Source organism: Schistocerca piceifrons, chromosome 4 (genome assembly GCF_021461385.2).
Source record: "Schistocerca piceifrons isolate TAMUIC-IGC-003096 chromosome 4, iqSchPice1.1, whole genome shotgun sequence".
Classification (NCBI taxonomy): domain Eukaryota; kingdom Metazoa; phylum Arthropoda; class Insecta; order Orthoptera; family Acrididae; genus Schistocerca; species Schistocerca piceifrons.
Genome location: NC_060141.1, coordinates 169,437,275 through 169,455,715, shown reverse-complemented (window position 1 = coordinate 169,455,715; position 18,441 = coordinate 169,437,275). Strand labels below are relative to the sequence as shown.

Here is an 18,441-nt window from a genome sequence, read left to right as displayed (position 1 = left end):
ATAGGCAACATTTCCTATTCTGAAGCGAATTTTATTTATGCGCCATCAGAGCCGGCGCCGCGGCGCTGGCCATTAAATACTAATTCTTCGTATTCGTGGGGGAGGAGGCGAGGGCGAGGGCGGGGGCGGGGGCGGCAGTTTGGCGGCGGTCAGGAGGCGGCGGCTACCTTGGACGGGGGCACGCACGCACGTAAGGACCACAGCGCGCACGTTCCATTTTTTAGTGCGCGCCCGGTGCATACTTTATTTTCTGCACCCGCGGCGCGTCGGATCAATAAGCCCAACAAGTGAAATATACAATTTACAACGGCTTTAACAGAATTTCAAAAATGAGATTATGTAATCCAACCGCCCATTCACGAGATTAACTCGGCGGGCGCGCCGCACGACAACACCGACAATCGCTTCCAATTGTTTGATCAGGGCAGCCGCGCATTTTCCACCGCCGTGGATCCGGTTAACAAGCTCCGTGATCTATGCTGCCAACACCAATAAAATCTCATTCTAGGTGCACCACGTGACGTGCGTTCCGCAACAGCCGCCAGCAGGTAGCGAACACCCGCTGCCCCGGTGCGCGCTGTCGCGCCACTCTCTGCTCCCACAGACTTCCAAGACTGAAGAAAGGGCATTTTAGTGCAGCAGAAACTATCCCCTGAGCAAATTTCTTCTCTTGCTGTCTTTGCGAGCGTTCGTCTCGCCTTACGATGAACATCGTCACGGAAAATGCAACGAACCATACTGCGACAGTTCAGTTAGTCGTTAATTACGAACTACTCACTGAATTCTGAAGACGCCACTAAAAGCTGAAACCATGCAAGGTGTGTAAGTCATAAACTTTAGGGGAGTGCTGGACATACCGATAGCGGATGACAACTTTGGCCTGTGAGATAACGATATGGCGTACGACGACATACGTGCGCTAAGAGAGATACAACACTATACCGACATTATTTACTTTGTTTCTACGGGGTGTACCGTAATTAATAGCGAAAGCCGATATCGGTGAAAGTATATGATAATGGAAGCAAAAACAGTCCAGGAAACATAGGTCTGCAAACGAACACTTGGCATAATCACTTAGAACTTGTTATTACGGGCTGTCACTGAATTCAGAATGAAACACTGTCCTCGTTAGTACAATACCGTTTGGTTGTTGCATAAGTTCGTAGCGTTTTTGTTTCGCATGTAGTTACTCCGATTACTATGGGTTTATTTATCGACGTCATTTATTTCATGTTCACGGTTGCTATCTGAGTTTACACAGTGACATTTACTCATCTGGAGATAGTGAGTCGAGCTCTGTCATTTGGAGATAGTGAGCAGACTTGCGGACGCTAGAAAATGGAGTGCCGAGTGGAGAAATAAGAACATTTCCGACGTAACCTTCTGTTTGAATTAAATAGAGGGTTGAAAGCAGCCGAGGCAGCCAGAAACATTTGCACCATTTATGGGACAGACCACAGCAAGTAATTCGTTTTTCGTTTTAAGAAGGATAGGTTTGACATTAGTCGCTCTCCACGTTCAGGGAGAAAAAAATGGTTCAAATGGCTCTGAGCACTATGCGACTTAACCTCTGAGGTCATCAGTCGCCTAGAACTTAAAACTAATTAAACCTAACTAACCTAAGGACATCACACACATCCATGCCCGAGGCAGGATTCGAACCTGCGACCGTAGCGTTCGCTCGGTTCCAGACTGCAGCGCCCAGAACCGCACGGCCACTTCGGCCGGCTCACGTTCAGGGAGACTTTCGGGTTTTGATGAAGGTCGTTTAAACACATTGATCCAAAATGATCCACGTCAGTGTACTCGAGAACTGGCAAATGTGTTGAACTGTGATCATTCCACAATGGTGCGACATTTGCAAGCAATGGGGAAGGTTCAAAACTCGAGAGTATTACTACCGCATGCTTTAAGCCAAAATCACAAAAATCAGCGGGAGGCCATATGTGTATCTCTGCTTGCTCGTCATCAATTGGCTCATGAACAACAGCGACCATTCACATCCTTTATCGTTGCTGGTGACGAGAAATTGTGAATTTATGCTAACATAAGGAAATGAAAGGAATGGTTGAGTCCAAACAAAGCAGTGGCTCCCCACACAAAGACCTGCGCACATCCATAAAGGTAATGTTAAGCAGCGATGGTGTGATGTTATACTAATTAGCCCCCCCCCCCCCCCGGGGGGTGTAACCGTCACTGCTGACATTTATTGTCAACAACTGAGACGTCTTGTTGACGCAGTCCAAGAACAACAACGAGGAAGACTACGTCAAGCGATGCTATTCCAAGCAAACACCCGCCCGCATTCAGTTAGACTGACAAAAAAGACTATACAGAAATTGGGTTGGGAGGTCATTCCGCAACCACCTTATTCACCTGATCTTCCGCCTTCCGATTTTAACATTTTCCGCTCTCTATCGAACAACCATCAAGAAACTTTCTTTCCGTATGAAAATGCGCTCCAGACATGGCTCGAGGAGTCATTCGCCTCAAAAACCACGCGATTTCTACAGTCTCGTAACTGAAAAGTTACCCCACTGTTGACAGACTGTTGTAAAGAGTGAAGGAGAATGTATTGCTGAAGTCTCCGTTTTTTTGCATCTATTGTCTTTATTAAACTTATGGAAAAACGCTAACAATTTATCACCCCCCTCCCCCCGCCCCATTCCTTGACATTTAAAACCCCTTCTAATTGGTCTCAAATTCCACTTACTTCCTTAATTTCTTGAGGATGTTCCCCTTGCGCAACGAAGGTTCATGCACAATAGGCACCAGACGACATCTAACTCACCAATACGTTACGGATGAACAGGTCGATCAACGTCTGTACCTTGGCCTCTAATATCACCTGACCTCAAGCCACTGGATTTTTTTCTTACTGGGATCATCTCAAAAGTGAATTGTACGGTACTCCAGTTGATAAGGTTGAAATTCTGGGCCGGCCGGGGTGACCGTGCGGTTCTAGGCGCTACAGTCTGGAATCGCGCTACCGCTACGGTCGCAGGTTCGAATCCTGCCTCGGGCATCGATGTGTGTGATGTCCTTAGGTTAGTTAGGTTTAAGTAGTTCTACGTTCTAGGGGACCGATGACCTGAGAAGTTAAGTCCCATAGTGCTCAGAGCCTTTTTTTTTTTCTTTTTTAATTCTGGAGCAACGAACTGTACAGTCTCGTCAAGCTTTACGAGATGATCCGTCGTTGTATGAAAGAAACACTAGTTCACTTGCAAAGATAGGTGCTGTGTTATCACCAAATGCGACGACGACACGAGAAACAACTCCTTTAACAGTTACTAGTGTACAAGTAAACTGTAGCGTGTAACGTGCTGAAGTAATACTGTATTTCTTGGCAAGATAACCACGGATTAAATTTGAGCCCAGTTAAAATATGTTTTTGCTAACTAGAAGATATTTCAAGCCGAACTAAGTGGTGGCACGTAACCAAAAATTTGCAGTTATCTCACAAACAACTGGTTTTCGTATCCATGTTTACTGGAACGATTTTGTTTCCACTACGGACAATCTTTCACCCGTGTCAATTTTCGATGTTAGTTATGCCACAAAGGCTTCAGGTAACCTGTTTCGAACCTGGTAAGGGACTGGTGCAGCCTCGGGCCACATCGTACATGCCTGAATAGAAATGGCAACAGGACAACGACTACCTGTGATTGTGGCGAAATGGGTACACAGCATCACATCCTATGAGTATGTCCCATAACAGAAGATACAGCGTGGACTTTAAGATGTAAAACTGTTTACGATACAGAGTAAGAGGGGATTTTGATAACCTAAACCTCCCGACTAATGCTGTCTCACAAAAACCAAGGTGCAGTTATAGCCAGCAGACTCCTGTGGCTTAAGGCCTGTAAACAGCCTTAGCGAAATTAGACACTATACTATCTAACTCTTCTCTGAGTCTCAGTGGGCCCAACATTATGACAAGTGGTCATCGTAGAAGTATTACTAATATAATTTTCAGTAGTAGTAGTATTTGCTGCTGTAGAAAAATCAAGGTGGTGATGGTACTAATAGAGACTCTTTAAACTTCTAATAGTTGTATCGCTTGTTATTGCACTAATGATACTCGGTGCTGCAACGGTACTAATAACAGTAGGCGATAAAGATAAACGCAAAATTAGAGATAATAGTTTCAAAGAAAGAAATCTTACTTTTTTGTCACTGACACGGATCACTCAACCGAGAGTGGAAAAAAAGGAGGCCACATGAAACGCTATATGTAAATTAGACTATATGTAGCCAACTAAACGTTAGAGCAATAACAGCAGAAGGAAATAAAGATTTGTATAAATAGTATGATAGACACTTAACTTAACTCAATGTTCAGAATAGACAAAAAGAAATTAGTTATCACGAAGATTTACATAAATGAAACTTCCTGGCAGATTAAAACTGTGTGCCAGACTGAGACTCGAACTCGGGACCTTTTCGTTTCGCGGACGGTTAACAAAGTTCACTAAGAACTTTTCCAGGATTTCGTTGCGATAGCCGACAGTGAACGAGTCTTTGTCTTTATAGGTACTTTACTCAATCCTAGATGCTCAGATGGGATACCGCTTCCGTGAAGCAAGGAGACGCGAAATGAGAAATGGATGAATGCAACTGAAAACCCTATCCTGACAAAGTTAAAGTGGTGAATGTTTTAGTTATCGTTATGTGGGTATGGAAATCAATGGTACTCAACTTCCCAAAAAGCCTTAAGGAAGTGGCACCCAGAGCAGGTCTCGTTGTAATCACTGAGACGCTTAAAAATTTTTCCGACATCACGACCGAACATTTGGCTCGTTCCACAGTGCGTAATTAGCTGCACAACATAAGCAGGACTGAAATTCCTTGACGAACCGAAATTGTGCCAAACTGAGAGTCCCTGCCGCATCCTTGCCATACATGGACAACGGTGTAAACCGTTTAGCTATCCAGGAATACTTTAGGAAGCAGTAAAAAAATGTACACACCAGTAGCTCTCACCTCCTTTACAAATTCACTGACGCTACTTTTCATACTGTGGTAGCTTACAAAACAGCGACGAATGACTTGATGACTGTCAAGTACCATCATCAGTTCATCATCTGGTGCGCAGTCGTCGAGCCTGCTTCCCGACTAGGGGTATCATATAAATGTATACCTACAGACTAGAGCAAATACTTTTTTTCTTGGTTGTCTTGCTCACTGTTCCAACTGTAGTTATGTAGAGATTATGAACTATAAATTACCCGGCATCGTGTTTCCGTATTATAGGTTTCAGATAGTGGATGTTCGAGTCTCGGTCTGGCACACAGTTTTAATCTGCCAGGAAGTTTCATATCAGCAACGACCTCGCTGCACAGTGGAAATATCATTCGGGGAATTTTTGATTCCAAATTTAGACAACGAAAATCATCAGCTAACAAAGTGGCGCAGCAGTCGGCAATTTATTGTATGAAGAATAAATCTGGGCACCGAAGAGCAAAACTACTCCAGAAATTTGCAGCTGCCGTCGGGACGTAAGAATAAACCTAAATAAACCGCATACTGAAGTTAGAGGGAGAGAAGGAAGATTAGGATTTAACGTCCCAATGACGACGACAGCCCTCGGGAGAGCCTGTAACTCCTAGAGGGCGCGTCCCCAGGTGGCGGATCGGGGAACGCCTCCCAGATATGGGTGGTAGGAGGGAAATCAAATACCTCCCGCGGACCAACAGGCCGGGCAGAGCAAGTTCGTTAGCTGAAGTGAAAGCAACTGCTCTAGGGGTAGGCATCCCCGAAATCAAGACCCTGGTCCTCCAGGTTGGGGGTTGTGCTTAGGGCCAGCGACCCTATCACAGGATCCTGTAGGAGAAAATGGATTGCTACGAATCAGAATGACAAGAATGCTGGGCCACCAAACTTGATGACGAACTTGCAAAATTTAAAGGTTATGAATATGGGAACATGGAATGTATTAAGTCTCTATAGATCAGGATCACTGATAAATGTCGTACAGGAACTTGAAAGGTATAAAATGGATTTAGTTGCAGTACAAGAAACCAGATGGACGGGTAATGGAAGTATAAACAAAAATAAGTATACAATAATGTATGGGGGAAATGATACACAAATACATGCACTAGGGACAGGATTTATAATAAACAACAAATTGTTACCTTTTATTAGGAAATTTGAGGCAGTGAATGAAAGGATATCTCACATTACGATTCAATGCAAATATAAGACTTTAAATGTTATAAATTGCCATGCTCCAACAGAGGATAAAGAGGACAATATTAAAGAAGAATTTTACAACAAATTGGAACAGGTATATGATACATTCTCGAAAAATTCAATTAAAATAATTCTAGGAGATTTCAATGCCAAGTTAGGACATGAAAATCATTATAAACCTACAATTGGACCTCATAGTCTACATCAGCAGAGTAATGAAAACGGAACAAAACTTATTAGCTTTGCCACTTCCAAAAACATGTTGATCAAAAGTACATATTTTGCACATAAAGATATACATATACAAACATGGGCTTCAAGAGATGGCATCACAAAAAATCAAATTGATCATGTATTAATCGAAAAACAACATCATAAATGCATACATGATATCAGAAGTCAAAGGGGAGCAGACTGTGATTCGGATCACTTTCTTGTAAAAGCCAAGTTCAAGATCTCACTCTCAAGACATAAATGGTCTAAATTAAATGGTGTTCCTAGGTTTAATACAATGAAACTGAAAAACCCAAACATTCTCAACCAGTACATTAGAGAATTAGAAACACACAAACCTGAAGTGGAAAGTAAAATTAACAATGATGATACTAATCAAGCCTGGAACGCTCTGAAAGAAAATATCACACGAGCAACTACCTCAGTTTTGGGACATTTTACTACAACTAAGAACCCCTGGTTTGATGCAGAGTGCTCGAACGCTATCGAAGATAGAAAATTAGCAAGGGAAAAATTCCTACAAAAACCAATAACACAAAACAAACTTATTTTTGAAGAGAAACAGAAACTTGCCAGGAAACTCATTAGGAAAAAGAAAAGGGATTTTATGAATTACAAATTAAAAAGAGCTGAGAATGACCGTACCACAGACTCCAGAGGATTTTTCAAGAGCATAAATATGTTTAAAAGTGGGAATATAAAAAATTATGGACAGTTCATAACAGACCCAGATGGCTCCTTGCTAACAGAAAGAAGTGACATTGCTAACAGATGGAAGGAATATTTTAATGAGTTACTAAATGCTCCAACTATAAGCGTCTCTCAGGAAGATGACAATGAATATCTTACTGCTGACCCATCGGACGAAGAGCCCAGCTTAGCAGAAATTAAAGAAAGCATCAAGAAGCTGAAGAGACATAAAGCTCCTGGAAGTGATGGTATAGACACAGATATATGGAAGCTCAGTAAATTTCCTTTTGTAAACTGCTTACACAAAATCATCACCAACATCTGGAAGCAGGAACAGGTCCCACATGATTGGAAAGAAGTAGTTGTGTGCCCTATATACAAGAAGGGGGACCCAACAAATTGTTCAAACTACAGAGGAATTGCGTTACTAAACACAACATATAAAATTCTGACAAATATACTGTTAGCAAGGATAAGCCCTTACGTTGAAGACTCCCTAGATGATGCCCAATGTGGATTTAGACCTAACAGATCGACTATTGACAATATATATGTCCTAAGGATGTTGGGTGAAAAGAAATATGAATTCAATCAAAATGTACATATGCTTTTCATTGATTTTAAAAAAGCTTTTGACAGTATCAACAGGGAATATTTATGGAAGTGCATGAGGCAGATTGGCATCCCTAACAAATTGATAAATTTAATAAAATCTTGCACTTTAAACTCAAAATACAAAATAAAAGTAGCTAGCAAACTTTCTGAAGACTTTGAGGTTAAAACTGGAGTCAAACAAGGGGATTCACTCTCACCAGTTCTTTTTAACATAGTAATCAATAGAATAATCCAAAAAGTAAAGCTACTACAAATTGGAGCACAACTGGAAAGCAAAATTAACATTGTAGCATACGCTGATGACATTGCATTATTATCTGACAGTGAGAATGATTTGAAGCTTCTTACAGCACAATTAATTAAAGCCACAAATGGCACAGGCCTCCAGCTGAATACAGACAAAACAATGTACTTTATCTTATCCCGCTATCCATCAAATAATAATGTACTGCAAATTAATAACACAGCTTTCACAAAGACAAATGAATTTAATTACCTTGGTACAATAGTAACCTCTGACAACTCCATAAAAATTGAAATAGAATCACGAATTCAGAAGGCTAACAAATGCTACTATAGTCTCTTGACAGTTTTCAAAAGCAAGTTAATTTCTAGGAACACCAAACTACAAGTATACAAATCATTGATTATACCAGTACTCACCTATGGATCTGAAACCTGGACTCTCACAAAAAAAGAGGAAAACAGATTAAGAGTATTTGAACGAAAAATTTTGAGAAAAATATTTGGACCCATAAGAGATAGGATCAGTGATGAATGGAGATTGCTAAATAACAATGAAATTTACAAATTATATAAAGACTCCGATATAGTGGCCAAAATTAAAGCCAAAAGACTGAAATGGATAGGGCATGTCATCAGAGCACCACCAAACAGGACCATCAGGAAAGTGACTGAAGAGATTCCCACCGGAAGACGACCTCTTGGACGCCCACGCATGAGATACTTGGACAATATTCAAGACGATCTCAGAAAACTAGGACATGACAGACAGTGGCAAATTACTTGTAAAGACAGAGCAAAGTGGTTCAACATTGTCCATTCTGCAGCAAAAAGCCTTCATGGATTGTAATGCTTAATAATAATAATAATAATAATAATAATAATAATGACGACGACAGGAATAAAACAACGAATCTAACGATGCAGTGTCACATTTAAGGCGATGGATACTTATTTGGAAGAAGAAGGATAATATCTGGTAGCAGCGTTTGTCCACGAAGGCCCCCCCCCCCCTCTGAAAATGCAAGTGATAATAATACGTTACAATTCACTTCGAAACAAAATAAAACTTCAACGGAACCGTCGATACAACAGCAATGAAACGGCACAGGGGAGCTGTTAATCATGCTATTAAAACAAAATTAATAACAAATAAAGCTGTTGTGACTATGTTTTCTGAGGGTAACATGTCATTAACTAATCGAGACCTGCAGTACATCCTCACGCCCTGCTGCCCCGGACTCTACTATGTCTGCTCCGCGAAATTTCACATATACACCAGACAGAGCTGGTACATCCGTGACGCCCTAATTTGGCCGTCCGCTGGGCTCGACCCCAGGCGACGGTACTCGCGATGCATGGGTTCGTCAGGCAATTTTGTTTTAACGCTATTAGCCGATGCTGTTCCCAGACACCAAAACCTGCTATGCTGTCGATGGACCGACAACCAGTAGCCTCGAGCACATTTACGACATCAGCAGGTTCCAGAACCCAGTATTGTGAAACAACTGACACCAAAGCCAGATTTGCTCTTCACACGAGACACTCGCGGTTGGTAGGACGGCATCATTCTGCACCGTCGCCCGACGCCCGCCTCCAGAACAGCGTACTGAAGAGCAGGAACAGTCCACTGCCGTCACTGAACGGGCCGCATCAGAATTCTGCAGCCCGCTTAGAGACTGCCGGAGGGCGAGTGGTGACATGCCACAACAACCACGAGATCGCCGTCGCTGGCCACATAGGAGTCTAGTGACGTCTTTTGTCTGGTTCTCATTTCATTTCCCTGAACACTTACAGCAGACTTTCGTATGGGTTATATCGACCTGTTGCTACACTTGCAGTGGGAGAATTCCTTACCGAGAGTGGTGGCAATTGAGAGGTTTAAAATTTTGCCAGTCAACTGAATTTATGTTTTCTGTTATTTCTCCGACTCAATTAAGGCGAATTCCAGGAGGGTTCCTACGGAAAGAATAAAGGAGAATTCCTATGCTATTCTTGTGTCTTTCAAGCTTGTACTACGTCAATGGGAAGTTAACCACTTCCTTTATGATTTCATTCGACTCCTTCATATAATAAGAGCTCCTGCTTTTCTTTAACATTTGTACTGCATTTCCTCCATTTTCTTACTATTCATCCCCGCCTCCTCCGAATCCCCCACACAGTAACGTATTTATGTTTTCCACTCACCGTCTCCACAACTGATTATACATCTTTTCGTTCATTTGATAACGTACATCGTTTCTTCACATCATTTCCGGGTATTTAAATAATCTAGAAGATTCCAAACGTTTACAACTAATGATGTGTAATCTAAGAATATCGGCTTCATTTTGTTGTTCAAGGAGCCCCTGCGAGAATTTCGAAGGAAAAGATAGGAAGTAGGATTAAGATTATCGCCCGGTAGGAAAGAAGAACATCACAGACGGAGCAAAAGCTCGGATTAGTTTGGTGAAGGAAATTGGCCATGTCTATTTTATAGGTACCACCTCGGAACTTGCCCTAAGCCATTTAGCAAAAGCACGGATAATCTACATCTAGTTGGCCATACGTTAATTTGAACAGCTGTCCTCGCGAATACGAGTTCAGAGTCTTACCTATGTGCCACCTACCTCGATGATTTCAAAGGGGGGCGTTAATTTTCTAGGACCTGTTGCTGAGCCGGTAGTTGATTATTGATTATTACTACATGTGATACTGAGCAGATGTGGTGGATTCCCACGACGATAGGACCACACTTGTTTTATTATCAGCTGCAACTGCAAGTATTTACTAGTAATCTACTATCAGCAGTATCAGCATTTATCAATCATTTATATGTAGCTAGTACGACCCGTCTTCCTGCCGTCGGCTTGACCACGATACTTCCCACAATTTTACCCTTTGGCTTCAGCTTCTATTTTTGTGAACTTTCTTTTTTTCTTAGAGATTCTAACTTTACATTATATCCATTCTACACGTACATATCTTGCTTCTGACGTAAAGTAAACTGGCCTACCGTGAACTATCAGTATCAGGTGACTATCAACTCCCCTCCTCGCCCCACCCGTCCCCTTCCTATTCTTCACCTTTTAGACTGATCCTATACAGGTAGTCTGCTGAACACTTACACGTACCGTATTTCACTGATCAAGCGTAGAATCTCATGACATGTTATTTGTAACCAATCTGTACAGCTATAATTTTAAATATCCCAAATACATGTGCATAACAGTAAAACAGCAGTTTACTTTGGCTTTTTGTATTGTATATTGGCCATACGGCGGCTTTTAAAAAGCTGACACTGGTAACGTGTACATGAACTCACGAACAATCGCAGTGTGAAGCTTCGTAACATAATACATTCATCTTGAAAAAATGTTTGAAATTGGACGACTTTGCAGCTAGCTGAGCACTAAACATGTACAACAGCCTAGGCAATACGAAATCATATTCTTCCGGGAGTAGAGGTCGAGGAATACGGAGTTGCTAGATTCTTGCAGGAGCATCGATTTTCATTTTTAGATGTTTCTCCCGGTCTGTGACCAGAACGAGTACGCCTACAGGCCACCAAAAGGTGTCATAACGCCCACCCTCGTGTGAGTTTATGTTTTAGTTTCCTGCATTTGACAGTACAAAAAGGAATAAAGCCGTCCAACGAAAGGATCCCTCGTTTTCCTTCTATGACCCTTCCCGTTTTCAACAGGGAGCACTGGAACCAGGGTGACGCTGGAAGGAAGGGATGGGACAAGTGGAGGATGGACGCAAGCCGCCACGCCAGCGGCATCATGCCGGCAGCTACTGCAGCCTCGCAGATCGCGATAAGCGCCTGCCGGCCGCTTCGTTAGCAGAGTGCGTTTACGTGTAACGATGGACGGACGGATTACGTTGCGCCGCGATGGTGACTGCAGATGGCGGCCGGGTCAAGATACCGGACACCCGCACCCTCGCGGCTCGTAAACGTCTATCGATATACGCTATCTATCGATCAATAGCGCTAATTAACAGCCTCGCCCCAGCTCTCTTCCGGCGCCTTAGGCCCCATAATGTTAATTACGCGGATGAGAAACGTTTATTCCTCTCCGAGTTTTTAATTTCGGAAGTATTGGGTAGCCGCGAGATAAGCGGGACGACCGTACTTTACGGTCGGCGATGACTTATCACGGTTCGTGGGACGGCGGAGATGTCGGCGTCGTCGACGGCGGCGGCGGCGGCGGCGACAACGAGACGCGCTGGCAGGGCCCGGGACGCTTCCGCCGACACGGGGCGCCCGCTCGCACCGGCGAAAATTTAATTTGGGACGAGCCATTGATGAATTGAAATACAGATTACGCGACGACGGACGGGAAATGTAATTTCTAATATTAGAGCGCCAGCTCGCGTGAAATCGAGTTTCGGTGGCTCGTTGTGTGCGCATTTAGCGAGAGACAAAGAGTGGAAACGCGGCGCGGGGCGGCTGGAACACTGGGGCACGTCCATCTGAGGGCGGAGCAGTCGCCAGTAATTACGGATCTGCCGGCAGAAAGGTCGACCGGTTGGTGGTGGAGCGGCGCGAACGCGGTTCCAACACTTGTGCGAAGTGGCACGTATGCGGAGGGACATGTCTGTGGAGCCCGCCGCTCTTGCTGCGATAAGCAGCTGTTTGCAGGTACGGGCACACTAAGAAGCATCACTGTAGCAGCGTGCTGCGCTCTACGACACGTGTTACTACTACGCATTAGATTTAACTTGTGTTGAAAGGCTGAAAAACTATGACCAGCCACTTTTTTATAATAACTTATTTTCCTTTACCAGTTTCACGCTGGTGCGCCCGTCTTCAGACGGAGGGAGAACGAATGGATGTAGCTGCATGTCACATAAATTCGTCACCCCTGCAACGATTTTTTATTCCGTGTCCACCTACACAGATACTGATTTTTAAGCATCTCTTAAGGGAAATACCTAATATCCGGTGTGTCCACCGTTGCCGCGGATAAACGCGGCGACGCGTCGTGACATGGAAGCAGTGGGCCTTGGTAGGTCGCTGGCTCCACATTTGCACACACAGGTCACCTAATTCCCGTAAATTCAGGGGAGGGGGCGATGAACTTTGACGCTACGTTCAATCACATCCCAGATGTGTTCGATCGGGTTCACATCTGGCAAGTTGGAAAGCCAGAACATCAACTAGATCTCGCCACTGTGTTCCTCCAACCATTCCATTACACTCCTGGCCTTGTGAAATGGCGCATTATCGGTGGAAAATGCCACTGCCGTCAGGTAACATGATCCTCATGGTGTACATGGTCTGCAATCAGTGTACGATACTCCTTGGTCGTCATGGTGCCTTACACGAGCTCCACTGGACCCATGGATACCCCACGTGATTGTTCCTCAGAGAATAAGGAGCCGCCGCCGGCTTGCCTCCGTGCCGTAGTACAGGTGTCAAGGAGCGATTCCCCCGAAAGACGACGGATTCGCGCCTTCCTATCGGCATAATGAAAAAGGTATCGGGATTCACCAGATCATGCAAACGCTCTGTTACTGCGCCAACGTCCAGTGCTGATCGTCACGTGCCCATCTCAGTCGTAGTTGCTGCTGTCCAGGGGTTAACATTGGCACATGCATGGATCGTCGGCGGCGAGGCTCTATCGTTAGGACTGTTCGGTGCACTGTGTGTTCAGACACACTTATACTCTGCCCAGCATTAAAGTCTGATGTTATTTTTGTCACAGTTCGCCGCCTGTCCTCTTCTACCAGTCTGCCCAGCCTATGACGCCCGGCATATGTAAAGAGGGATGGGCCCTAAATCCCACGACGTCTGGACGTGGCTTCACCTTGGTTTCGCTATGGCTTGAATACACTCCGTCTGAGCTCTGCTCGAACACCCGGTACGTCGTGCAGTTTCCGAAATGCTCGTGCCGAGTCTCCGGTGCATCACAATCTGCCCTCGGTCAAACTCAGATAGATCGCGCGCCTTCCCCATTCTACAAATGGGCAGTACGCTCACTCTTACTACAAGCACCGTACCCGTCTCTCCTCTCCGTGTGACGCTGCTATTGCCTGGACGGGTATATATCGATAGTAGAGCGGTGGTCATAATGTTCTGGCTGATCAGCGTATTTTAAAAATAGCAAGAGACTTTGTGTCGTTTCCACAGATCACCATGAGGAGATTATCTCTTTTTGTAGATACAGCATTGAATTTGTTTACGATATTTACATGAATGACACTAAGAACGACTGGCAATAAACCACATTTCAGTATTTACAAATTACTAATGGATGTGACGTTTTCTTCGTCACTATAATTTCTACGCGGGTCCACACAAGTTAAAAATGATTGGAAGCTACTGCAGTCTGGAGCCTTCAAAGATTCTGCAATAGTCTCGCCAGACTTATTCCTTCTTTTCCCATCAAAATTTAAAATGAATTTTTCGAACTGGTGGCCGTTACACTCTGCGTTTTATCGAAGAGTTTTTACTAATCAGCAAACATTTGGATGAATTTCTGATATTAACGTATTTCTCCATTGGTTCCATCCTTCAGTGACTTCGTCAGTGCGATGGTGGCTTCCAACGCAATTGCACATATCTCCGCTACGGTCGCAGATTCGAATCCTCCTCGGGTATGGATGCGTGTGATGTCCTTAGGTTAGTTCGGTTTAAGTAGTTCTAAGTTCTAGGGGACTTATGACCTCAGCAGTTGAGTCCCATAGTTCTCAGAGCCATTTGAACCATTTTTTGCACATATCTCCTGGGATATCATCATCGAGCCACTGGTTCACGAAATACTTACAGTAGCAGAAGTCCTGAAGCTTTTGGTTTTTAAGCGTGCTCTCCTGAATAAGCAGTCAAACATCATCCAACATTTCCAGGGAAGATCTGCCAAAGCTGAACTCATTCTTACCTGACAGCGTGTTTCTTCGTTTTCGTTACAGGCAGAAACTGGGTCGCAAAACTGAACTTTTCTCCACAAATAATGATTAAAATCATAATTGCAACACATATTCTCTGTTTCAGGAAATAAACTTCTAGCTGACTGGATGATAGTAATTTCGAAGCCTATCTTAAGACATTCAGGGTTCCATCCAGACTAGTTGGTCTTAAAAACTTTACAAAAACGATCACATGTCCTCGCTTTTTACTTGGTAGGAAGGCTTATACAGCATGAATATTGCTTCTTTCCTCCCAAGAAATGGTAAGATCATCGTGAAATATAAACAACTGTCCGAACTGCTTGCTGCAACTCTGGAACATTCTGTCCACAAAGCCACAGCTTGATAAACATAATTTTCCGTTTTCGCTGACAAACACCAATAATCTGTCATTCAGTCACTTGCTGACACCTACATGTATAAAAACTGCTCTCATCATTTAGCAGCAAATTCCTCCAGAATCGGTCGGGTTTTGTGTAGTTTCCACATATTTTCATCTGAAACGGCGCACCGATTGTTTTGCACTTCTATGTGATGGTAACTCGTAGCATCGACTGAAGAGCTGTCTTACTTCTTCAACATAAACTGACGAAACTGTATTACTTGTTTCTTTTGCACGCTTTTTTGCACATAACAAAGTGTGATATTTTTCGCAGCAACATTTCGCTCGGTGAGAAATGAAGTTAAAAGCATATCACAGAACCGATGAGCTAAGTCTTATATTACGTCAAAAAAAATTTCGGTTATTGCCAAACTCTGATGAAATTAAGGCACAAAACGATGGTCTGTATTTTCCTGTTTCATCTTTACGCCCTTACAACATAATGTTGTTACTTGTTTGCTCGGACGACACCTCATTTCTTCAAGAAGACAGAGGGAGGTAGAGGGGGGGAGAGAGAGAGAGACAGACAGAGAGAGAGAGCGCAAGTTGAACGAGTTTAACTACTCGTCTATTTGGCACAGAGGACGAGTAAGGCATTGCTGATGTAAAAAAAAAAAAAAAAAAAAAAAAAAAAAAAAAAAAAAAAAAAAAAAAAAAAAAAAAAAAAAAAAATAAAAGAAGTTAAAAATCGGACTTCGAACTACAGTTCTCTTTTTTTCGTGCGCAATGGATTCTCTCAGAATAATTTAGAGTTACGATAAAATTTAGTATCTGACCACCGTTTATTGCAAAACCATTAAAAATGAGATAGGCGAGACGAGATGTGGATCTGATTTCCACATCTTTCCCGACATTTAGAATATCACAAACATCATCGGCTTCGACTGCTCACACCCCGTTAAAAAGCCCGCCGACGCGCGAGGGCAGGGAAATGTTACACCTGCATCAGGCCAGTCCAGATGACTTCATTAAACGTCTAACAGCCGTAGACGAAAGTTTTGCTTTTAGTATGACTATTAGACAAAGCAGAAAAGCAAAAAGTGAAATTAATTATATGGCTTCACAAAGGTCGAAAAAGGCGCTGACCCAACAATCTTAGAGCAAGGCGATGCGGAGTGACTTTTGAGATTGCCACGGTGCGTTGCTAACACACAATGTTCGTAAGGAACAAAGCGCCACAGCAGAATCCTACCTCATTCTACTGGCGATATCATGGGAGCCCAAAATCTTCTACACAGGATACAGAAATGCTCTTTCTCTCGGCTGTCAAAATTTTCCACACCTCCACATTCTCCCACATGGCAACCAATGACTTCTTCCTCTTCCCTCGGATGAGGCAACGATTGCGAGGCAGACATTTCTGGAATGACGAGAAGGTGATTTTCGAAGTGGAAAATCTCCTGAGCACCAAAAGATAAGCGCTTCTTCAACCACTGTCTTCCTCAAATCATCCATCGTTGGGAAAAAAATGAAGGGTGATTATGTACGGAAGTACTAATATCATCACTACGTTTACTGGTCGCAGACAAATTTTTTTCAAGTTGATAGTTAAAATTTAGTTAACTGTCCCTCGTAATTATGATAACAATACAAAAATTCCCCCATGGGACTCACATTTACACGTCAGCCAGCGAATATCGGGACGATGAAGGTTATTCGAGTGCTTTTTGTTGAGCAACAAAAAACTACGCGGTGAGGTGCAACGGAAGCCGAAATTAGCATTACTCACCTCGCAGTTTCTACCCGTGTTTCGTCTACTCGGTGTTAATACAGAACCGTAAGCAGCGTTCGCGTAATTGGCGCCGTTGTGCCTTTCGGAGGCTACAATCCGGGTGGGGGGGGGGGGGGGGGGGGAAGGTTCCGCTAAGCCAGAAAGACATAACCAGTTTATCGCGGCGCACCTAGCCTGCTGTTTGTTTATCCCGGCCGGGATAATGCCGACGATCGCGAACAAGTGCCATCATTAGCTTTTTGCGCAGCGCCGAACATTGTCACTTGTGTGCACAACACGGCGCGCGTGTTTGTCAATTTGCCGCGATAAACTAAATATTAAACGAATATATTTTGCAGCGTAAATTCTGCAATCGAGCCGAGTTGTACAAAGTTCTTGTTTGAAAACAAACCGCACTGTATACAAATAAGCCAATTATTGGACACATTCAGCGACCGAGAGCTTTGTACTCGCTCTCTGTACACAGCTCTGAATGGCCGTGTATTTGTAAATCTGAGATACCTTAATTGTTTATTAATAAGCTTATTTCGTTCATTGCAATCATTTCAGTATTAAACGTGTTTGCTTATGCCGCGTGCCGCAGCGGCGGCGATGGCGGCGCCGCATATTTCAGGCCAGGTTTATCATTTATTTGCCCACGAAGCAATAAACAAATCTGAACGAAAAGCTTTAGTGGTTTTGCCGGCTCCGATGACACCGATATTTACATACGAAGGACACAACGTCGAAAGCTCCCCCTCGCTTATTTATTTACGAGTGCGAGGCAATTTTTATCCCAATAGTTTTTATTGGGCGCGCGTATTTCACGACCGCTGCGGGCGCCCCGGCCGCCGCAGACAGATGACGGCGCTCTGTCGTCGGCACGCTTCCCCCCCGCCCACTAGAGCGCACCCCGAGCCGCCTTCTCCTGCCGCACTGCACAACGTATTCTTTCTCAGTTAACAGTTACTCCTCATTCAAAGAGAGCCCTTATCACAAGTCAACAGACAAGAAACTGCTACTGCAGTGCTTGAGGAGACAATTACATACGTTTAAGACAGTGTCCTAACTAGCATCCAACTGACCTAAATTATAGGTATTTCATCACTTAATCTCACTGAGAGCGAATCCTGTTATTTTATGAGGGCATATGCAGCGTCGACAATATCAGACAATTTTAAACAGTGTGCCGCTGCGGGACTCGCTCGGACGATTGTGTCTCCACTACGCCATCGAAGTACCCTTCACAATGGCCGGCCGGTGTGGCCGTGCAGTTCTAGACGCTTCAGTCTGGAACCGGTTGACCGCTACGGTCGCAGGTTCGAATCCTGCTTCGGGCATGGATGTGTGTGATGTCCTTAGGTTAGTTAGGTTTAATTAGTTCTAAGTTCTAGGCGACTGATGTCCTCAGAAGTTAAGTCGCATAGCACTCAGAGCCATTTGAACCATTTTTTTCCACAATGTTCGCCTTGGTAGC

General features: G+C 43.7%; 1 protein-coding gene across 1 annotated transcript in view; it reads left to right on the top strand.

Moving 5' to 3' along the window:
- The window catches only part of LOC124795698, a 29,392-nt gene extending 19,662 nt beyond the window's left edge, over positions 1 to 9,730 (top strand). The window contains exons 2-3 of the mRNA XM_047259778.1: positions 6,700 to 7,397; positions 9,540 to 9,730. Of these exons, the coding sequence (XP_047115734.1) occupies positions 6,700 to 7,397; positions 9,540 to 9,730 (889 nt within the window). The remainder of the gene's footprint in view (positions 1 to 6,699; positions 7,398 to 9,539) is intronic.
- Positions 9,731 to 18,441: the final 8,711 nt, after the last annotated feature.